Source organism: Synchiropus splendidus, chromosome 9, assembly GCF_027744825.2.
Source record: "Synchiropus splendidus isolate RoL2022-P1 chromosome 9, RoL_Sspl_1.0, whole genome shotgun sequence".
Classification (NCBI taxonomy): Eukaryota; Metazoa; Chordata; class Actinopteri; order Syngnathiformes; family Callionymidae; genus Synchiropus; species Synchiropus splendidus.
The window spans coordinates 7,281,453-7,306,055 of record NC_071342.1 but is presented as its reverse complement, the minus strand read 5'-3'; the positions used below and the strand labels follow the sequence as shown (position 1 = coordinate 7,306,055).

Below are 24,603 nucleotides of genomic sequence, written 5' to 3'. Positions count from 1 at the left end.
GAACGTCAGACATGCGGGCGAATTATTTTAATGTCAAGAAAAGCTCATGATTCAAGTTCAGAAAATTGCCGAGTTGGTTTCATGAGTCAGTCTCCATGCTGGAACCTCTTATCAATCCTAGTTTAGATCCTCATGCATTTTTAAGCCGGGTGACCTTTCTACAGCACCCGCGGCTTATAGACCGCTGTGGCTTATGTATGATCTCTTTTCCTTCTTGAATTAAGTGGGTGTGGCTAATGTCTCACTCTATAGTTACGGTACGGTTGCTTGGTTATGGATAGATCTTGTGTGCGAAGGCTCGAGGCAAGCTGTGCAGTCAGAGAATCCTTGACTCCACCAGCAGAACAGCCAGACCTGATACCAGCCGCTCTGTCCTTCCTCTTCCTTCATCATTATTCTGAAAGCGCGACCAGTTTTAGTGTGTTCGGACTCTGCTGGCTTTGCCAGTTCTTTACTTTGGAGGTACAGCTTATTGACTCAATTTCCTTTTGTGTTTAGTGCCACTGGTGAGTGCTCCTCCAGACAGTGCCAGCAATCTTTTCATTTTTCCACTGCCAAGTCCACTACGTTTTAGATTTACCTCCTGGATTATTGGAGCGTGTTTATCGTTTATTAATAGAAATTGAACTTGAAAGCATTGGCTCATCATCCGCCCTTCAATTCTCTGTTGCAGAGAATGACACATGCTCAGTCAAAATCAGCAGTTTCACCATCCCAGGTGTAAAAATCCAAACCGCTATAAAACTAAATTTTAGCTGACAATTTTAACAAAAAATTGCACAAGTAATCCAGCTCAAACAATGTGCGATGAGAATAAACACAACACGTTTGTGATTACTCAATGACCAATAATTCAATTTAAGGCATCTGAAGCTGTTCAGTTCCCAGTTAGAAGCTGGCCAGATTCACAGTGACCTAAGTGTGATGGGACAAACCATATTGGACCCATTCCAGATCGAACAAAGTCGCTGCGACAACCAACAAGGCAGGACAATATTTCAGTGTTTCACACTTGGTCTAATGTAAGTGTTTGTTTCGCTACTCGCTCTGCTGGTTATCAAAGAGACAGCACTCAAAACAGATTCACACACAGGGATTTCTGGCAGAAATCCTTTAAAGCTAAGTTGCCTGCTGTCACAGAAATGTGGTTTGTTGCTGAATATTTTATGCGCCATCTATCCTGGAAAGCGCATGGAAAAAAATATAGTTATTATTATGTATGAAGGAAGAAAAAAACACAATTGCTCATTTCCTATTGTGAAGAGGAGGGAGACACCAAAGTGCCTTTTTCCCCAGGAAATGGACGTGGTGTTTTAAGAGCATAAGGACCTGCTGAAGTCAGCTAGAGGTGATCCCTCTTCAATCCCTGATGCTGACAGGAACTCTTGAGCTACAATCCCTGACTGTGAGTGGCATAAACAAGTCACCTTTGACAAAATTCTGGAACTGGATTTGAAAAATGGAGCAGTAAACAGCGGCTTGAAAAACACAATTCTGTCTCATCCATCCATCCACCCTGGTCAAATGATGAGCAGCGCAGATCCCATTCACGATGGAGGGAGATGTTGGACAGTCCCAGGGTGTAAACATTTAATCCAGGGTTGCCTCGGGCTCCACTTGATGTGGGCGCCAATATGTATGACAGTGCCACTTCAGCAGGCGATGAAGAAGCAGCCTCCCCGCAAGAATGGGGATCATTTTATCATGTTGGTGTAAACGTATGGTGTCTGGTGGCATCATTAGCTGAGGCAGCTTCGGAGCCTAAATTTGATGGGGGCTCCATTTTATATGGGGGTGGTTAGAGAAAACTTGCCACGAGCAACATACCGAGCACTTTTAAAGTGCCTTTTAGCATCAAACTTTCGTGCGTCATGACCGTGGATAGCTAAAACTAACTTTACTGCATGAATTAAGCAACAAAAGTAACAGATCTACATGTATATTCCATGGGAACTGATGCATTACAATAAGGCAGATGCAGTTTTTCGGTGCAACAGTTTCAAGCGACATTTGGTGCATCAAATCCTAGAACTGGAAATTCTGAACTCTGGTGATAATTTGTTGTAAAATAACCAATCTGAACACCAATTTTGTAGTGACGTATGCAGAGAGGGAACATTCATCAGAAGGATGAAGACATAAAATGGAAGAGAGACATATTGTAGCCGTTTCTCTTCCATTGAAGGATCAGGTGGACCCACATATGGTGGCAATACTTTCTTTTTGTTTTTTGTTTTGGCCTGGGTTACAACCCATCCTCACTCCCACGGCCTAATATATTGATGTTGGGAAAGTGGACTTATGAGTCCTATACTGATGCCATAGCCAGCCTTCAGTGCTGCATGTTCCGCGGAATAATCCTAATGCAATGGGCAGCGCATCACACCTGGAATGCTACTCGGAAAGGAAAACACGACGGCTATGCATCATCATGCACCACGGGTGGTTGCCTTTGGCGTCAGTATAGGACGCAAAAGTCCACCTATGAAGTCAATATATTACTCACTATTCCTCACTCATTACTGTCCTCTGTAAAACATGTACATATGGAATGTGGAGAGCGAAAATGAAACCATATGAGCATACAGAGCCAACCAATGAGAGAGCAGCGTCGGATCACATGATTGCCTGGAGCACCACCATGACGATTGAAAATACAGTGGATGGGAATGTAAAAGAATTAATATATAAAAGAATACAGCCGTTCATATTTTTAGCCGTGTTTCTGACCTAAGGATCCTTATCCTTATACGAATACTTTTTAATGATGAAGAGTGGCAGCTCTTCTTCCAGTCTCAATCAGATGACTGAGCGACTCATATCTGTGAAGGAAACATCGGCTGTAGGCCTAAGGAGGCTCATTTCAGTTTCTTATGCCCCTGATCTTGTTATTTTGCTCTCAGGACAGAGTTCATTGTGAGTGTATAAACCGTAGACATCTGCCTCCCAGCTCCACTTCTGTTTTTGTCCCATCGTTGCAGCAGAGTGGAATCATTACTGCTCCCGCTGCTCAGATCAATCTCATGCACCATTGTTCCTCCACTTGTAGAACTTTTCCACTTGAGGCAAAGACTTGTTCCCACATTACAGAGAGCGTCCCATCTGTTGGCGACCGCAGGAGAAAATATACAAATGCAGATTTGAAAAGTCTATCTTCAGCTACAACAAGTTGAAACTTTTGAAATAAAAGTTCATAAAGGAAAGAACATCGCCTCTCTTGCCACTGCTTTGCTTATGATTCACCATGAGCTGTGCACACGGTTTGATTACACACAGACTGTATCTAACTAACCATCCATCCGGTTTATTCTGCTCCAGGGTTTTGGGAGCAGCAGCTAATCTTCGACTGGGTGCAACACAGACAAACAAAACACACTCATAAAGGGCCAAAGTTCACCCCCTGATATGGTTGCCTCCAGCTGGACTTCCAATCTTAGACTATGGGGTCAGAGCATTAACCACTCCACGAGCCGATCCCATCTGAAATGCCAAGCCGGCATATAAGACTCTCATAGGACCATGGGGACCCAATGCTGTGTTATTGTTCATTCAGCATCACAAGTGATAAGTTGGTTCCAGGTTCGATTCCCAGTTGGGTTACTTCTTGTTTATTTGCCGTGAGCCAAAACATTTCTTGATTCCGGGAAGTTGTTTTATTGATTTGACTGAATGCTGTGTTTTATAAAGAAAATTGAAATGACCCCCGTGGCAGTGCTTTTCAAGTTAAATAGCACCACTGAAAAACTGCTCAGAACACCTCTGAAGCAAGGCGAAGCAGGTGGTTTTCAGGTTTTATTCACAAACTTGATGGCCCATTTCTGTGCAGGAGAGCTTTGGTCCTACTTCCATAACCTATATCTAAATTATTTACTCCCCTTGCATCCTTTGAGTTGTGACTCCGACCTCGGGGCTGCGGATAAGGGCGTCTCCAAATGTCACTCTGATGATGGAAAACTTTGATTCCTCCTGCACAGTAAGGTCTGGCTTTACAAAGTCACTTTTCCGGAAGTAATTTCCTGTTTTAGATCATGACGCGACAGATTTTCAGCGCAGAAAGTGTCTGAGCTGAGGTGACAAATGACATAAGGAAGCTGCTCCAGCGTATCTTCTTTTTTGAGCCAGAGAGGGATCAGTGAGAGACTGAAGATCTTTTATCAGTTTTTTTTTTTTATGTCATATGATTCGCGTGTTCCGCTGTCCAGTTCAATCCACATCATAATGTACCTCACGGTAGGGAAGCACCATAGTGTTGTTGACATGTAATCTATTTTAAATGACCATATTATTTACAATATCCCTGTCCGAGCTCCAGCTAGCAACAGGACATCAAACCCTGGAGTGAGCGCTCCAGCCTCGGAGGTGTGGAGTGCGAGCACCTCCCCTGTGACATTCTCCCACGGTCCAGTGCGGAGACAGGAAAGGTTTTACACCTCAATATGAAGAAAAAACAGTCAGTAAATGTAGCTAACGGGACACGTCTGCATACAGAGGCTGCGTTATACACAATAACAAAGCAGTGGGTCAGCTGATCGGTCCATGCACGTTATGTTTTTTCCGGCTTTTTTTGGGCCGTTCGAGTTCTGGATTTTTGTTCGAAATCCGAAGCAAAAAAATCTCGAAATTGTTGTTCGAACTCCCATTTGTTCGAATTCTGGGACAATATATTACTGTATTTTTTGGACTATAAGTCCAACACAAAGGTCCTGGTATAACAACACAAAGGTCCTGCTATTTGTATTCATCTATCGTCGTTTGCATTCAGAACTCCTGACGTGGCCATGGAACGGAACACGGCCAACAAGAGAATTGACTAAAAAACAACAAAGCAAACTGGGGGGGAATATTTGACTGTTAAAACACTAGCTTTTAAAGTAAATAAATATCACTTATCGGCATGCACTCTCACCCGTTCGGTCCCTTCATGAGGCCGGGCAGTGCACGACAACTTAAGTTCTGCGAGCAGCAGCGGTATTGCTGTCACTTTGTTATTATGATTATTCTCTCTGGATTATTTTCCACTTGAAGACGTGAAAACCCGCCATAATCGTGACAATTGCTCTGATGCGTCTTGTGTTTGCTGCAGGGACCATGCGAGAGATGGAGAACGCAGGTGCATCATGAACGTATTGTTTACTCCTTGGTCATGTAGGCCAATGTGAAATAACATATAAGAACATGTGAAATCTTATATTTTATACATACAAGTTGCACCTGACTAGAAGTCTCAGGACCAGTGAAACTTTGAAAAACAAATTGTTGTACGGAAAATCCAGTTATGATAGGTCTGTCAACTAAAGGTTACACAACTGAATAAAATCATGTGTTTACATTGTAGACAGGGTCAGTCCTGTGCCTGCACTCATGTGCTACTCTCACAGCAGAATTGTAATCACCTCTGCATAGAATACTTCGGGGCATTGTTAAAGGTTCCAGCGGTCGTCCACGCCAACTTCTGCTCTGAGCACCAAACTTAAATGCCATTTAATGAGGCCCACCTGTAAATGATGCAGGCGCTGTTTCGACAAGTGTCACAATTTGCTGTGTCTTGCCCGGTTCGGTAGGAGAGCCTGTGGAAGAAAAGCAGAGAAGAAATGTGTCAGTGACAGACATTGCGGCTCATATTTCAGCACCTGTGGGTGTTTGCTAACAGCCTGAGATCTCTTCAAATTCTTGTCATTTTGTAAAATTTCCTGCACAATAACTATTGTTTATCTCCGGCATTTGTTGGAGGACTTTTTTTTTTTGATGGTCTCAGATTTGTTGGCTTGGTGGTTAAATGTGGGATCGGCTAGTTTTGCGGTGACTGTTTGAAATGTGTTTTGAGTCTCAGTGGGACTCCCAACTGCGCCATGTACGAGGAGTAATGAAGAATCAATATGCGCTTCACTCTACTGTACAGCTTAACATTTTCTCTCCATTGAACTCAATTTGCTACAGGCGTATTAAGCGGACAAAGGGACAATCAGCATGATAAATTGGTGCTCGCCTGTTTATGGCACAAGCACACAGCCCCAAGGGTCTGCTGTCAGGTGAGTGCAGGAGCGCTGTAATTCTGTATATTGAATTAAACGTGGCTTTGATGAAGGGTTATACGCATGCACGTCAAAGAGGACAGGGTGAGGATGCGGCAGCTTTGATAACACAGGGGTCATTTTTCTTCCATATCCCCATGGTTGAGTTTTTATTACGCCGCAAGTATGCGTAAGTTAATATTTGCAGTTGAGCTGGAGCGGAAGGCTGGGGGTTGGCATGGTAGGAGGGGCAGCCTGAGAGCCACATTTGGAATTACTTGCTGTCACAGTAGCCCTTTGCCCTGATGGATGACATGCGGCGGGGTCCAACCTCAACCGCTCGCCGTGACATGAGAGGTGACCTCACTGCGTGGGAGACAGAACTGACTCTTGATGGGTGCTCAAGGTCAGCAGGCTCGTCCCTTCACCGACTGTCTTTGAACAGCTGCGTGACACTGCAATGACACTGCAGCCATTTAGATACTCCCTTGATATTTAAATTATGATAATAATGCATGAAGCAAATCAGACTGTTTCAAGCCGCCGTGCGGCGCAGCTCAATCATGCTTGTGTATGGAGTATAACAGCCGATCCTCAAGGTGGTTCTGACTGAACTGCTTGTTGGCACGTCTTGTTCACTCCAGTTTGGCCACGTCAGCCGTCCTGGGACAAGTCTCACCCTCATCTCTTTTACTGACCGCTTCCTCTGCCCGCGTGGCTGTAGCTCTTTGCTGTGGTCATAATTCACCTGGAGCAATCGCAAGTAAAATATCACTTTACTGTGAAAAGACTGCAATGTTGAATAGAAAAGTAATCTGTGAAAGTGTGTATTAATATTAGGGTGGTCATGGAATTATTTAGGTAAACAATATGACAGATTGTGGTTCTGGACTGTCTTTACTTGAACAGGTTTATTTTCATGTTGGCGATGAAAAGCACGCCGTGGGTCAGTGGCTGAGAAAACCCCCGGTCATATCATGACACTGTCAGGAGAATATGTGTGATGAAAGTGGTTGAAACAATAAAATAAAAAGAATTACAATAATAATAAACACAATGGCGAACATTTTGACAGTTCCAGTTCAGAAGACTACAGTTAGGAATCTGGGGGCACCAGACACATCATGACATACCTTTTTCACACCTGTGTAAAGTCAGGTCCTCCAAGCTTCCCACTTAAAAGTGAACATTGATTTAACAGGACAGAAGCCCTAATCTTGTTGCTCCAGCTGTAATCTGCTCCCTGTCTGCATAGTAAAGACGCCATAGATCAAACCCGACTATGACAAGGCTGAAATCTGGCCTTTAAATGATGGATCCACTGGCATGCCATATTTCGTGCTAACATATTGCATCAGTATTACATTGAAATTCAGCCTCCATCCTCTCTGTCTATGCAAACAACCATATTCTGCAACGTTATTACAATTTTCTTTCTACATTTGCATCCAAAACAGGCAGTGGGGGGCTTTTAAATATAAACGGATGAGTGTAATATTGAAACTCTCGCCAGACGGCAAGTCCACTGTCATAGCTGGGGGTTTTTAATTCAGTGCTGAGGTCTGGCAGTCCTGTGGAGGCAAACAGTAATAAAGCAGTTTATGAGGGTTATGTCTGGAATTAAGAGAGTGGGAGGAAACAATAGCAGGTTGGGTTGCAGGCTACAAAGGAGAAGGCCAGAAATGAACACAGAGAATTCATCTTATGACAAAAAATTCCTGCAGAAACAAGCGGCTCACCACATGCTTGCGCACAGTTGCGCGTCATACAAGGGTAAGTAATGACGGCTAAACTATTGTCTTCCATTGAGGCCAAACCTCTTAGGGATGTTATCAAAAGCTACCTTGTAACTAAACCTTGTGTTAATGCCAAGAAGGATGAAGGCCCATTAAGATTAATGTTAATTCTTTTCTTCATCTTCCATCACTTGTTCTCCGATGAGGGGGATGGAGCCTAATCCCAGCTATTTCGGGTGAGAGGCAAGGGGACACCCTGGACTCACAGACACAAGCAACCGTTTACTCACACCTATGCACAATTTAGAGTACTCAATCGTCCGAAGTATGTTTTTGGATGGAGGGAGGAAACCAGTGTGTTTCTCTGGTCAAATCATTTCTTTTCAGAGACGACGCCCGAGGTGGCGTCAGCGTTGCCTTTGAGGCGCTTCATCACAACAGATGTCCAGTCGTTATGTCAGAGCGCGACACATTCCACGGCTAAATACTGAAGTCAGGGGCGTACTTACCCTTCTCTCTGTGCTTCACCTTTCTCTAGCTCCTGAATCACTCCCAGTAAGACCTTGATGGTCTCCTGACTGGAGTTAATCAGACTCTCCATGGCCTCCAACTGTGCTTTGATATCCTTGTCACCAGACAAGGAGATAATCTGCGGGGTACTACCACTTCCTGGGGCTTGCACGTCTCCTTGAGGAAAGCCCTCGCTCCTCCCAACCGCTTGCTGGAGTTTGGAGGAAGCGGACACATGCCTGGTCCGACCCTGCCCCTGCGACTGAGCCGAACATTTAGCGCTGTGGGGAAGTGTCTGTGATTGCTGCTCGTGTAGCTGCGGGCCCTTTTTCCTTTTGCAGCTCATAGAGGGGCCTTCAAAAGACTCCATTCGGGTCAAAGAATTCCACTCCACCGGCCTGCCGCCCTTGAATTTGTCCTGTGGGAAATCTGAGTTAGCTAGTTGGCGTTTGGAGGTAGTGCCGGTGTCCATGTCTTCTCTTGGTAATCCTTTGTGTTTACTTTTGGATTGAGGGCTGTTTGAGTGGCCCTCGTCTGAGAAAACTGTGTCCGAGCATGAGGGTCCGTCTATGCAGTTGGCGCTTGAGAGCAAATCCTCAGTGTCGCTGCTGTCGTCCGTGTGGTGAAGCAAGGCTTTGGTCTGCCCTACTATCTTCCCTTTACACTTGAAAGGCTCCCCGACCGTTTCCACATCCTCCCCTTTGATATCACTCAAAAATCCATTCTTTCCCCTGTAATCTTCCACCAGAGCCGTGTGTTTGAAAGTATGTCCCTTTTTCCTCTCGAACGGGAAAGTCTTGTATCGTGTGGTGAGATCTGGCGAAGTCTGTACGCCAGTGCTCTTGGTCACATTCGGAATGGAGCGTCTGGCAGGCATGGTCATGTACTTTCGCTGTCTCACTTTGCAGGAAATGGACCGGGTGTGTTTCCCTCGCAGCTCATTCTGAGCCTCACAGATATCCTTAAAACGAACCTGTAAAGCCCGGTTTCTCTTCTTCACCAGCTGCCCTGACTTTGGGTCAATGCTTTGTGTTGTCGCTGATTCTGGATCGGATTCATCGGAGTCTGACAGCAGGATACATGTGGCGTCGTCTTTGCTCACCATATTTCCTGAAAAGGAAAAGAAGAAATCATGCTTAGCAACTTAACAAGCAAAAGAGCTTCACCTATTCATTCACTATTCCACTTCTTAAAGGGTGGGTTGGGTACATGGCTACTTACTGTGTAACTCAAATCACAACAGTTTTCCATTAGTCTCAATATTACAGCCGTTTTTCCACTTTTACAGTCATTAGTTATGCATTTTAGTATTCTAAAATACACATTCCCTTTTCTTATTTTTATTCAGAACTCGATTACTAGGACCTTTACAGTAAGAAAATGAATTGAATTGGAATAAAGTAAGCTTCATGGCTGTGAGGAATTAATAAATTCTTTTAGTTTGATTCTTGATTTAATATTATTGTCAGTTTTCACAGCATCTCTTAGTAAACTATGGAAACTACAATTATTTTAACAGTTTGCCAATAAACGAACAAAGCAAATGACGTGACTGACTGATTTAAAAAACAAAAACAACCTCCACTAATAAAATGGAGAATAAAAATAAGAGTAAACTCTTCAACAAAAAATAAGGTAAAATAAATCTGAAAATGAAAGAACAATCAGCACTTTGAGTCAAAATATGCAGTGTTAGAACTGACTAGCTTGGTGGCTAATGCTACAAATGGACTCGACGGACCTCAGCGGATGTTTCCAAAAACACCAACAAATGACCCTTCCAAATGCCCAGAGAGTTGTCTCCGGCGACAAGGGAATGCACATGCTTTATTTTCAACTGCCACGTACATAACTTCCTCCAGTGGTGAGGTAGGAGCGGTGTATGTAAGTTACTGGGGAGTCTACACAGGGTGTCGGCCGATAATCGAGATCGTGGCCACGATTATTTATTGACCACAATGAATCCCACAGCTTAACATTAAACTCCAGACTAGATTTTCAGCATGGGGATCCCTGACACAGGGAGGAGAGTGACGTGAGTTACAGTCACCAGTTAGAGTTTGTGTCTGCTACAGATGACAAGATAAACCCAAAAAATAAAGATCACTTGTAATTATTTTGTTTGCAAAGCAAAAACTATATTAAAACTATTATTTTTTGAGTTTGGAGTGAGAAGATGCGATTCAGATTAGCTGGCGCTGTCTCTCCCAAGCTGAAAACAAATAGCTCTTGTTTCAAATGAAGAGGCTCTGCAGAGTGTCACTCCGGCCTTCACTTAAGTGCAGGCAGTGCCTCCAGGTGTCCAGCAGGAGACGTGACATACCCTGTAAGTGTCAGCGCTCCTGTGCCAGGTGGTGGACAGGAACTGTTTCTTCTTGTGGCCCAAATAACATGTGGCATGTGACTGTAATGTTTTGTAAATAGTGAACGCCAGAGGCATCTCCTGCGTTTGCTAAAACTCAACACGCAAATATACAAAACACAACTCAATATTGGAATTCTAATTGATCAAGCTTCTTTTTACACATGTGGGGCTTTTCAAGGTAAGACAGTCCCTAACCTCCTGCTTCATTTTGATGTTCTTTTGTGTGCTGCTACAGTACGTCAAAATGAAAAATGAACTATATAATGAAATAGGGCTGTGTTGGAAACAAAAACAAAACAAAAAACAAGACCCGGTAGTCCGGTTTTTAGGTGAGCTTCACAGTTCAAATCAAGTAAGTAAACAAAGAACTGTCATCCCCAGTACACTTGAACGTTCAGCATTCTTCACTCACATTTGAAACATCATGTCAAGAGATGAACAAATCACAATAATCAAAACATAATGTAGCCGTGGCAAAACTGTTTGGGACAACCCCAAATTGAATCCCATTATCTCCAGAAAATTTCCCTGGAACACATTCATCCACAGTATTTTGCAACAAGCAGATGACTACACAGCCTCCTAAAATGAAAAATGCAAATCAGAAATCAACGATGGAAGTGTCCTAGTTTCACTAAGACCTCCAGAGGGCTGGATGAAGACAATCAAGGGGCCACATGAGGCCCCAAGGCCATGCATTGCCTTAACTTGCTTTTGAGTTTTTGGTTTTATAACTGTGGGAGGACTTTTATATGAAGAAGGTACCCACGCGGGCTCCATAACCTCCAACATTTCTCCAAGTTGCGGTCAAAACGTCAGCCAACAATTCATCTTCGGAGGGTGCTCGGGGCACTACTTTGCACACTAAAACAAAACAAGCCAAAACAGGCTTGTCGGGTTAAAATGGTTAAACATTACAGCAGCATTCAAAATGTAGGTCATTAATGAGCTGTATGTGAGAGTGGAATGTGAAAGATCTGTCACCGTTCTGACGTCAAACACGAAGCGATTCTCAGCTGAGCAGCGTTGGAGAGCAAGCTTAACAATGTTTAATGCCACACAGTCAAGCAAGGGATTTCATTCTCTTGCTCACCACTGAGACAAAAAAAAACACTGCCTTATGTATTGATGACTTTAGTTTGATGTCTGTGAGCTTCTAAAAGCAACACAGTGTCCTAGTCATTACTCGAGTCATTCAACAGGAGGGATCGAAACATGAAGACTGCAGATACAATCTGGTGATTCGATGTGAATAAGCACTGCAGATAATCAGATATGATTTGGGGTTTCTAGGCCACCGAAGATTAAAAGAGACAGTGACCATGTCTCACTTTTTTACATCAGTGCTGCAGAGAGCAGGTTGTTTTTTTTTGCAGAGACACAGTGGAGGGAATTCCTGACCTCACGAGGATTCATGGTAATCTCAGAGAGCAACACGGCCAGAGACGCCTCCAAGGCTGTGGAGATGAGAGCAGGGAGAGGAAAATAGATACACACACACAAAAACAATATCAGGTTATAGAAAATTGTTGGTAGTTTGCCGCACCAATTTCATGCCCAGGCGCGGGCAGATACCAATCGTCCTCCACAGTGCAATGTTAAGACTTAAAAACAAAAAAAAAACATGAAACAAATCAGCACAAATTGTTGTTTGATGCAAATGATTCTAGCTGTCAACAACAACAACAACGTGGTTATTGAGGATCACAGCTAGGATTTTTTTTTCTTATCTCAGCTCTACAAGTCAAACTTTCTTTTTTTCAAATTCCAGTCCTGCAACTTTGTCTGTCTATGATCCAGCTTCTCTGGTAACATATAATACTTGGCTGTGAGGTTTTAGTTGATCATGTAAGAGTTATGAGCCGCTGTCTTTCGGGAAGACAACTTGAAATGCATTGAACATATTTCAATATAATTTACAGGATATGTCACCAGCAGGTCAAGGAATACAGCATTACATTTTGGTGACGTGCCAGGCTACCGTGCACTCAGCAGGGCCACTGCGGACTTGCCAAAACTGTTGCAGGCTCAAACAACTTTCTTGCTGAGGAAGTTCCAGAATGATAACATCTGCTCTCCCATTTACCAGTATAAATAAGATTTTATTTCTTTTTTAAATTAGCATGATACAAAGAGAGAAAGTTTAACTTAACAATGAGATTAACCTATTGCAGCAATCTTTTGCCTGCATATTACAAGCGTGATATTACCACCTCAACTGATTCAATTTGTCATTTTGATTATTGTAGTGTAATTATTTATTTTAAATCACAATGATGAACAGTAACCAAAAAAAAAGAGCAAACACACTGTTGAATGTTGAATAAAAAATATTCTTATTATGAAAGAGCATTGAAATATATAAAATATATGAAAAAATAGGGAAATATTTATATAATGTTTGTACATTGCATTTGAAGATATTTCATTTAATATTTAGTGACAAGTATGTGGCTGTAGCTCCATTAGCTTGGTTTTGTGCTGCCACGGCTGTGTCCACAGAGGAGAAGGAAGCTGGTAGCTATTCACACTATCATATATTCCACTCCGGAAGACAGACAGTAGTGGTCTTTGTTGGTCTTCAGTTGTGATTGTTTTCATTAAATAAATAAATTAAATCTAACATTTTTCTCCTTTTGATACATTCTTTTAGCGGCTATAGAAAAGTCCATCATCCCTCTGGTTTAGGCAACATATTAGTAGCGTTTAGTAGTTCTAGTTTGTAATCTAATCCCTTTCTGCGATGGCAGTATGTTGTCCCTTCCTTTTCACCTCCTATGTCACAGCACCACTGACCGCTAGCTTCAAAAGTTCAGATGACGGTGATCTTCATCGACATGAGCCCAGAGGGCCAGACAGTAAACTGCAAACAGCATTTTTGACTCGAAACAAATCTTACATAAGAGGCTCAGGTCAATGGGAGTTTAAGGTTACACAATTGTTCCTCAGCCATGTCAGCAGGTAATGAAAGTGAGGAGGAGATAATTGAGAGTCATCATCACAAGTAAAGCCCCTCACCCCCAGGGGAGTCTTAGGCTCTCGGCCTGCTGACCCAAGACAACACTGCCACGATGAAAACCATCATCAAATATACCGACAGTACAATAACAGTAGCGGGGCCTGTTAAAGACGCCGACAAGGCAGCTTACAGGACAGTGGTGCCGTTTGATTCAGGAGGTCAAGACACCATCACACACTACCAAACACTGACAGGTCAATAGTGTGAAGTTCCAGATAATGTCTGCACCCTCAACAGCAACACTGCAGTCATCGAAAAAAAAAAAAAAAAAAAAAAAGATCTGCCTTCACCGCTTTGCTGCATAGAAGAAACTTTACTACACAATTCACAGCATCTTCCTGTTTTATCAAAGAAGTCAAGAACAATAGTGTCCAGAAGAGTTATGAAAGCAAGCAGGAAACTATCGACCCTTCGCCACCACAGCGACAAGTAGGGCAGCCATGTCGCTTCAGAACAAAACAAAGAAACGGACAAACACTTACAGGCCATCTTAGGGCTAATGTGAGAATCTTTCTTGCGTGGGAGGCAGATGAGGAAATTCAGCAGGTCATGATAAAATATGAATAAATATAGCAGAAACTCTGGTCACTGATGATGGACCTGACATGACCACGCCCTCAAAACAATGCCACCAAAAGTGAAGAAACAGAGGAACAACTACTGTTCCAATGATACCAATGTGGAAGTGGTGTCGATGGCACCTCCAACAACGCCTTGGACCCTCCTCACATATTAGGAGAAGATCCAGGACGTGGAACTGCTTCTTCCTACAGGTGTTGTGACGGAACACTCCAATATATCCATCACAAGTTTCATTATCCTATAAATAGTGGTGTATAATGAGCTCCTCATACTGCTATTCCTATGCAGTTATCATGACGGGAATATGTTTCAGATGTTACAAAAGCGACCTCTGGACCTGGGCCATCGAGTCCTCCTCCTCCTCGCTGTGTACATCGAAGTGGCTGCATAAATAGTGTATGACAGCAGTAAAATTAAATAGTGAAGGTTTTATCAACGGGACTCCACTTGAACACCGCAGCACCATTTAGTTTGTGCATGTTTCTTATGAGTCCGAGGTGTAGATAAAAATCCAGGGACACTTGGATCAGAAAAATCAAAGTGTTAATAATCGCCTTTTTAATGGGCTGATATTTTACTGTTTCACCTGCTGAAATGGCCGACAGCATTTGGCTTCATTTGCATATTAGAAATCGAATAATCGCCAGCGATTTAATTAAGACTTGCTGATGATCAGCGGCTCATTAACAGAACCGCCACCACATGAAAATTGTTCATTTCTTGGTAATGAATTTTACCATCGCACCAGACTGGATATGATTTCTGCGTTCACTTCTGAAGCCCTCTTTTTACCTGAGGAATTCAGTCAACACCAGATTGTTAATGTCCAAAATGGCTTCTGATATCAAAACAAAGTGCCTCGGGAAACACATTTCATTGCTCATGATCCAACGTGAATTTCATCGTTTCATATCTCATCTGTGATGGAGCAGATTTCACACTGATGGACGAAGCGCGGTGCAGCGTGACAAGGACACATGATCCGGTCGGAAACGAAGATTAGGTAGGAGTGGGTTAAATCACACGACAAGACGCAGCAGAATGGATCATTCATCACCAGAAGGAAGATATCTTCTCTTTTTGTTGCTCCGTCTGTGGAAAGTAATCATGTTAAGTCATTTAGAGACAATATAAATCCATCAAGGTGATTGTTCTGGACGTTAACAACCATTCTTCCATGTTCTTCGGGAGCAATTGTATTTAGACAGCACCGAGACGAATCGCAGTAGAACACCTTCTTTATTTCAGAACCAGTTGACTGTGTACTCTTCTTTCAAAGGCTTTTTTTTCACCTTCTCTGGACTGCAGGCTGGTGGTATTTGTGGATGGCGCTGACAAGGACAAGGACCTTTCACAAGTGTTGCTCTGTTTTCCTTGGGATGGCTGCCATGTGCTTGACCTTGCACATGACCCACAGTCACTTCATTTCAGAAAGTGGACGGTGAAAAAAACAGCGCTAGTATCACTTTTGAAACTCACTTTTTAAACTTACTTACTTCATATTGTTATTATTGCTGCTATTGATTGGCAGCTTCTCCTGTGATGAGATACATATCCCAATACAGGAGTGGCGGTACAAGATGTGATAGATTGCAATACTGTCAGATCAGCAATATATGGCAGTAAGAGCCATCATTTTAAAGGGCGAAATTAAATACTGCAGGACAATATTATGAGGATGAAAAAAAGTTTATCGTTATGACTTTAGTCCAGTTAGACTTGTAGTTAAATTTCACACTCCAACAGAGGAATGAATCGCTGATCAAAAAATAACTCCAGTGTATAGATAGAAAATGTGAGTATCTATGTATTAAATATAGACATAAGCAACATATATGGACAATATGGAGACAAAGCACACAGTCAAGTATTGCAATATTTCAGCACAACTATTGATACGATATCACACAATCAAGTATGAAGATATCTGAGCATATTTTCTTACAGTATTCTTACAATATATTATTATTATTATTATTATTATAATCAGTGTCAGAGACTTTTGGCATTAAAGTGATTATAATGAAGGCGTCCCTCAAATACCAATATCTGCGAATTATTAAAGTGAAAATTAAAGACAATTTTGACAGTTAATCTTCAATTATGTGTATTTGTTCAGCTTGTGGCACACAGTACGCTGTGTTGCATAGATTTTATCAAGGTGAAATAATCGATGTTTGAAGACAGAGACACCTTCTGTCGAAGGTTAACAATTACATTGCACACTTCAGAAAATGATGTATGAAGAATAAAATCACATTCATCACACCATCTGAAATGCATCAAAATGAGCGACTGGTCATGAGTACAGAACGTAATAGACACAGCACAGCACTCTTTACTTCAGTCGGGCCACCAGCTGGTTGGTGTGTAGGCAGGAGTGTCATGTATGGTGACGTGTGGCAGCCACATCATGTCATACGCTTTTTTTTTTCAAAGTCTGTTACTACTCTCAATCTATTCTTAAATACATACAAACTAACGACAAAACAGAACCAATTCCTCTAAGCGCTATCTTCACCATCATGTGTATCCCCAGCCCATACCTTGAAATGTGATATTTCCCAGCGCATGTGATGGCAATTTTTTGCTGACCCAATGGACATGAAATTATAAGGGAGCATTCTGTGACTTTTGGATTCATTTTTCATCCAAAAAAAAGCTGGCAATGGGTGCAATGGTGCCCCAGCGGCGGAGGGAGGACAACCAGGTGCTCTATCCATTCTAGTACCGTTTAGATAACATGTCGATTACATGGCCTCTGTTAGTCCCACAGAGATGAAATTCAACAGTCATGTGGCTAGGACTTCACGTGAGTTTTGATAGATCTGTTTTCCATCACTTAGCTTTGTCTGAAATGACGCATCTGAGTGCAGGTATCTCTTTGGCAATCAAAAGTGCCGTTCTTGAGGCTCTCTTCTGTTTGACACTGTGAGCCAGAGACGCAAACAGTCGACGCTCCCTGACTCAAATGTGGAGTGAGACTTGGAGACTTGAGAGAAATTCAGAAATGGCTGGTTGCAAGGCTTCACTATTGACTGATACTGACAACTGCAGACCAGCTCCACCACACACTGCAGCACAACACTAAATAAACGCAAGAATAATTTAAAAAAATGTAATAATATTCATAATATTATCATAATTTTAGTTCAGTACAACCTGATTTGGATGATTTGTGCCGTGTATATTTCTACTGAATCGCCATTAATGTGGGACGTACTCCGACTCATTTCTCTCAGTTGGCAACAGCAGCCTGTTTCAGATGCAGGATGCAAAGTCTTTCATGTGCTGTCTAAAAATCTTCTTTCTGACCTTATTCATGGGAGGCAGCTTCAGAAGCCTCCGCTACACTGAACACGAGTTGCTATCAGAGGCAACTAAATGCTAATTCACACACCAGGAATCAATAGATGCTTCTTCTTGTGGGTATTCACAGCAGATCGTCAGCAGCATCTTGAGAAGACGTCAAGATTATCTTCAGATCATTGATCAAGAATCTGTCCTCTCCTTCCTCCTCTCGCCGTTTGCAAAGCGCAATGACCCGAGGTCCAACTCTGATTTGGCCTCGGCTATCCAACGGATTATGAATAATGCATTGACTCTAAAATTGCAAAAGTAATCCTCTGAAATCTCCTTATGAACGGCAGTGGCCCACGTTGTCTGTTCCAATCGCCCTTCATGCAAAATGCTGCGTGATTGTAGGATGTAGGAAGACAGAAAAAAAAAACAAAAAAAAAACACCTTCAACTGGACTGATTTATTATGACCACTGGTGGTGTAGCAGGCTGGCTGTTTGTGGGGAATATTCAATTGGGAAGGGGGTCGGTTTCATTTTCTGTGCTGTACAAGGTCTTAAACATTGCTGACTCATGATTTATGCTCAAAGCCGACAAAGGGAGAGAGAGGGAGAGCGGAGGAGGGATTGCTCTCCTGTTTGGTATTGCATCCATGTCAATCCATATCAACACAATAATTACTTAAAGGCATCTGCTTTTTTTCTTTTTATCGCATGAGGTTAACTGTCGCGCCACTCTTGTTAAGTAATGTAATTAACAGAAGTCCCCACTCGCCCAACAGAACCCTCTGCTGCATCATCAGCAAAAACAGCATCAAACATGAGGGTTTATGGACATGCAAGGTTAAAGTGTGAGCTACAGCGCTTTACGAATCACCACGCAGGTTGCCTCTCTGCTTCACGTGTGGAATATTTTGCGGGTTATTTACATATATTTAAGAGCGTGACATTGCACCAAAGATGCATTGATAACCAAAGGAGAATATAGCACTGCATCACTCCAGATGCTACAAAAAATATATTGAGTTTTGTTTATTTTTTTTCATAAAGCAAACAATACTTCACCGAATACACTCAAGCTCTTTCATAGGTCCACAAAAGCATCACACTGTGGTGGTAAAGATCCACTTTCCATCCTCTGGAGACCAGTGAAAGTTTGGCTTTAAAAGATTTATCAGTCAACTGCACTCTGTTAAGATGGGATCTTTTTTTTTTTTTTCATTTTAAGGGGGACTCCATCTGTTTGATGAGAGTACTGGCTGTCAGATGGAAGTTATGAAAGGATATTCCAGTAAATTCCCGTTGAGTTAAAACAGCAATCTCAAACAGGGATGGGAATCTATCACAGGACCGCGCTCACATGGGAGGAGTGTGATGGATGTCATGACACATGAGATGAGTGAAAAATGCTGAGGTAGACATGACGCAAGATCAATAGACGAAATCCTTCGTGCCGTCTTGGGCGATATATTTTCATGGGAAAGACGGTCGTGAGGACCTGGCTTATTTACCACTCGGGGGTCACTTGCTGCATCTAAATTCGTCATTTGCTCCGCAGTTCTGCTTCTGGAAATCAGCGTGTTATCAATAAATAACTGCAATTTCATTCCTATTATTGATCAACGCCACTGGAGGATACTGTCATGTAAATGCAACATGTTTGTCACAGACAGCTGCGATGAGCCTTTTTTTCTGATTAGTCATTTCACCTACTGCTCAGATGCAGAGATGCAACCCCCATCCCTAAATTATCCATATCTCAATCCTCTGAGGACGAGCCTGCGCCACCTGACTTGGACTCAATTCCATGACAATTTCCAGCTTGTTATCAGTATTAAAATGCAAATCACGAGAGCTGATCTGCACGTCCAAACACAGAAGTGCAACTCTTACCTTGAGAAACAGATCAGAGGAGGAAAGGACAAGAGAAAACCCCGTAGAGCCGGCGTTCATCCTTGTATTCATTTGCTTCCCGGGTACAGTCCAGCCGAGTGAGAAGCAGCCGGCACAGTGACAGCTGGAGTAGTTGGTGCACATCCGGCAAAAGATTCAGGTTACCACCGTGAGAGGTGAGGAAAAAAGGAGACAGATATTGCCTGAAAACCTCATGGTGTCCTTAAGGTTACTCCTTTCGCTCCCTCTTTTCCTTCACCATCACTGACACACTCAACGGGAACAGACACTCACACACGCAGCGGAGATCTCCATCTCGCTGTGCTGCTACTGCAATCCCTGTGCATTGGTGATTGAGAGTGTGTGTCTGTGTGTGTGTGTGTATGTGAGGGAGGGAGGCAGGGAGAGGGTGGGCTGGTGGGTGGATGGGTAGGTGGATGTGGCAAAGGGAGAAAAGAAGGAGAAGGAGGAGGAAGAGTGGAGGGTAAAAGCTGCTGGGGAGAATCCAGAGTTGAGAACTGCATGGTCGGCGAAGACCCCCCCCCCTAACTTGGACAGCTCCACGGGCTGACACTGAGCTGTTATGTAATCTCAAGGAGCCGACGGAGAAGATGAGCCGAAATAATAACGCATTGTGCTTTTTAATTGGATGCCTCCTGATCCCCCCCACCCGCTCGCACATCTGACACATTGTTTATGATACATGTTGCGGGGGGCAGAATCCAGCCAAGACAAGGGGCTGGAGCAGCACAAAGGGGAGAAGAGAAATGGCAAAAAGCCAGTGGATCAGCAGTGTTAATGAGAATCCCAGACCAGAGCATGAACAAAAGTTAAAAAAACAGTGAGACAATGAGGCGGAGGATTATGCATATTTCAGTGGAAAATGAGCAACAAAGGTGACATACGTTTTTTTGTTTTTTTTTTAACGTCTGACTAGCTATAAATACTTAGAAGCCATTTGACGGCGTTAATGAGCTTCTGAAAGAGGTGTCACTCTCTTTTTTTCTTCAGCAAGCACTGTTGATTTTTGAAAATGTCAGTAATTACACGAGGTATTTAATGAGTTCGAACCAGATTTCAAAGTCAGTACAGCCAGGTGCGGGTGGGTTATGTCACCGACTCAACAGATGTAAACACAACCCGCTTTTCTCTCGAGATCAGATGATCATCAGGACAAAAGTTGAAGGATACAGTTAACAGAGTTCTGTTGGGCAAAGTTGCTGAGTCCATCCTCAAGTGCATCTGAATTCTACAGAGACACCTTCTGTCTTAACAATTACATTGCACACTTCAGCTGAGGGGGTTTTGCTCTGGGTTTGAACCTCTGTTTCAATGGCCTGTCCGTAGCCAGCAGCAGGAGTGAGGGTCTTTAAAGCGAGGGTCGGAAGCCAATGGGAACTGAGACTGAAGGGCCAGTCAGCCGAGTTTCTGCAGCGATGTTGACATGGAGGATCGCGTCCAGTTGGAGATGATAGTGAGGTAGACGCAGACCACCTCAGGGACCACCCCGGCTTTCTTCTTAAAGCTCCCACTTATTTTCGTACAGTGGGAAGTGATGTAAAACTCTTCAGTCACTCATCAGATAACCACAGATTTACTGGATTAGATAAGATGGAATCACAATTAACAGCTGAGTTTCAGAGACTCAAGATACTTGAGTAAGTCTGATCACTCCGCTTATGGAAGCAACTTGAAGCAGAACGAGAAAAAAAAAAAAAGACGATTTCAAATGCATTTTTTTCCTCCCCAAAGGCCAAAGGGAGACGTTGCCAGCTCAGTGATCTGCAGACTGCTGTCTTATTGATTTAATTGTCTGTTTTCCTCCAAGCCTCCCCTGCTCATGGCTCTATGATGAGCGTCTGACTGAAGACCCCGCACGCATGCTGATCTGAACCCGCCACAAACCCCGGCACCCTCACGTTCAACAGCCAAATCACACTGTGCTTAATGAGTGGAACATTACAGAGCTGACAAGTGGGAGAAATCTCGCCCTTCCACCAATCCCTTCTCAACTACCACTACTTTTATTGACTTGCCCAGGGCTCCGTTGGGAGTCGAGATTTATGCACTCAAAAAAAACTGCGGTAGTAGATGACTGTCAGCTTAAACATTCATTACGCTTGACTCAGTGACAACTCCCACCCCGCAGGTACTTTTCATGCGGAATTGTCATGTGAGTAAGTATTTCAATAAATGGAGGGCATTAAAAGTGTACCGAGCTATTCATTGTTGTTAATGAGGCTTTTAAAAGTCGAAGCCAGAAGCAAAAGACGGCAGCTATGGAAGCATGGCATGAGTATGAAGAGTGCACAACATTCATTTCAAGGGATCTGTAGAGGTGGCGGAAATTATAGTTTTACTTTTTACTACACGGATAAAAAAGATGACCTGTGTGAAGTCACATGCCAAAATTCATCAATGCTGACCAGAAACCTTGGTGTTGAAATCCTCTCTTGTAGAATGTCAGGGTGACTTACGGTGTGCGTCAAGTCCTGAAAACTAATCTCACTGTTGTGTACATCGGTGTATAAGCTGCTCACCAGTTACCTGTCCTCCATTCTTAGGCCTGGTCCATATCAAAATATCTTTTTTTTTTTTTTAAACCAACATTTTTCGTTTTCTCTGAAAGACAAAGCCCAGTCAGACATGCACATGGCAACTGAAAACAATGCAGTGCACATGCCAGGCCTGTATGACAAGCCGTAAAACGCTCATGAAAAATGGAAAAGAAGGCGCAAGTGTATGAAAAAGCTTGAGTACTGTATACACAAAAGACTGACAAGAACATGGTGAATCGTGTGGGGTGGGAGAGACGGTCTCTGCACTGAATCAGACCGGATTTCAGTTGTTATTTTAGGGGTTAATATTACCCCTGATATGGCTCTCCTGCTTAGTGAGAGAAACACATGGCCATTTGAATGGCTTTAAATAGTGTCTATTTAAATTGTTCTGTGTAGAACGAAGGAGCATCATCCCGTGTCTTACCCAACCTCCTTCTTGCTTTTAAGTGACATGCTGCCCACGGCGTCAGGATGTGCTGCTGAAGGTGGAGCATCTGGTTCAACTGAAAGAATAATGCATGAACGCGTAACACTGAAGGCTGCCATTGTCCTCAGCATAGGACGCAAAAGTCCACTGTCCAAACGTCAATATATTAGGCCATGGAAGTCAGGATGTGTTGAAGCACTGATGCATCAACATGTCACACAGAAGGGCTACTTGGTTTCATTGCCCTTACCGCTACATTCAAGATGAAGATGATCTGGATTTTGTCCAATGTCGATGGACAATGTCTGTGTTGTGCGTTGACATATTAGGCTTCCATTTGAATCAAATGTGTTTCCTCACATAGCATCTCCTGAGACCTTTGGAAGCACTTCACCGTGCTGTACATTAAAAAAAGTGGTTGGGATATAAGAATTATGAAAAAGCCTATACTGAACGCAACAGAACTCAAGCCAGTATATATTTTCCCGAAGACATCGCCTTCTGTTCTCAGCCTTCTCCCCTCACCTGATCATCGAGTACTCGCCTGCCCAGTTTTCCCCATTATCAGCCAGCGCTCTGGGGAACATTATTTGCCTTGCAGTTTTGTTTGCGTCTCTTGTGGAAGAACGGCAGGCTACGACCCCTAAATTTCCACATTCAATTCCGCACGAGTTGTTTATTGGTGTTGACCGTGTCTGTTCAGCCATGTCACAGTCAATCACCTCGTGACTGAGTTCATGGGAGAGAATTAATAAACGACTGTTTGACGTATTAAGTGACAGAGTGAGAAAGCAATAGTGACAGATTAAGTATTGGAGCCATTAACAGTGAATGGCAGGCACTGCACTGGTGGCACTTTCTTTTTTACATGACAGTGACCAAAAGGGGGCTACAAAGATGATGAAGTGAAACATAGTGTTGTTTAGAGTGTGACTCATCGGTTGAGTCACTGACACTCTGAATAAGGGAGCAGGGAGCGTTTAGAAGAATGAACAAGGCATGCCAAACACTGTTTCCATGTCTGAGGGGAAGCCAGACGGTTGTCAAGCAGATCTATGACTGGATTCCGTTTGGATAGTTCGCGTCACTTTGTGAAGGAAAACACAAGCACTCCGAACCAAACCGGAGAGATTGCAAGTTTTAAACGTGTGTCAACTGGAATTAATTATTTAGTTTCCTGGTGATTTACCTAAATATGTAGTAAAGCCAGAGACACTTCGACTACAAGTAGCAATCTTTGCGCCAGTTAAGACTAAGGTTAGGTCTCCAGATCAAGGACGTCGAGCTACTGCTGGACTACCACCTGTTTTCCTTAGAAGTGAGAATGGCTTCACTTTCAATGCAGAGAAGACAAAAGAGTAGCAAGCCCCAGTTAAGATAAAGGTTAGGTATCCAGATCAAGGACGTCTAGCTACTGCAGGACTACTACCTGTTTGCCTTAGAAGTGAGAATGGTTTGACTTTCAATGCAGAGAAGACAAAAGAGTAGCAAGCCCCAGTTAAGATAAAGGTTAGGTCTCCAGATCAAGGACGTCGAGCTACTGCTGGACTACTACCTGTTTGCCTTAGAAGTGAGAATGGTTTCACTTTCAATGCAGAGAAGACAAAAGAGTAGTAAGCCCCAGTTAAGACTATGGTTAGGTCTCCAGATCAAGGACGTCAAGCTACTGCTGGACTACTACCTGTTTGCCTAAGAAGTGAGAATGGCTTCACTTTCAATGCAGAGAAGACAAAAGAGTAGCAAGCCCCAGTTAAGATAAAGGTTAGGTATCCAGATCAAGGACGTCTAACTACTGCTGGACTACTACCCGTTTGCCAACAGACCGAGCTCCTCAGCCAAGGCATGGCCCCCTGGAAAGGTACCGTGATGGATGATCACTTGATGACCACGGGCGCCAAGCCAAAAATCAGGCTCCGCTCCAGTCAGCTTGAAGAATGGTCGATAAACATCAAACCTTGCCCTCAAGACTTCGCCCTTCTTCGCCACCCACCAACGCCAGGCCAGAGCAAGTAGGTGAGTCACTATGTGGGAGAGTGAATAAGTATATTAGTACAGTAAGTGACTTTGATCAGGCAGCAGGAAAAGAGCAATTAACCCATATTGGGAGAGGTCCGAAGGCCAGAGGCAGAACCGGCCTCTCGCTCCCCATTGGATGCAGATGATTTGAATCCTGCCTCTTCATTTTCTGTGTTCTATCGACT

The 24,603-nt window shown here is 43.2% G+C and overlaps 1 protein-coding gene across 2 annotated transcripts in view; it reads right to left on the bottom strand.

The window, feature by feature from the left end:
• Positions 1-19,899, bottom strand: part of insyn2ab (inhibitory synaptic factor 2Ab) — a 31,495-nt gene extending 11,596 nt beyond the window's left edge. For both annotated transcript variants that reach the window (XR_008415836.1, XM_053875745.1), the window contains exons 1-3: positions 19,415-19,899; positions 8,257-9,367; positions 5,496-5,567 (exon numbers count right to left, since the gene is read on the bottom strand). Coding sequence is in view for 1 of the 2 variants with exons in the window: in XM_053875745.1 (XP_053731720.1) it covers positions 5,496-5,567; positions 8,257-9,362 (1,178 nt within the window). In the remaining variant the exon portion in view is untranslated. The remainder of the gene's footprint in view (positions 1-5,495; positions 5,568-8,256; positions 9,368-19,414) is intronic.
• Between the last annotated feature and the right edge of the window lie 4,704 nt (positions 19,900-24,603).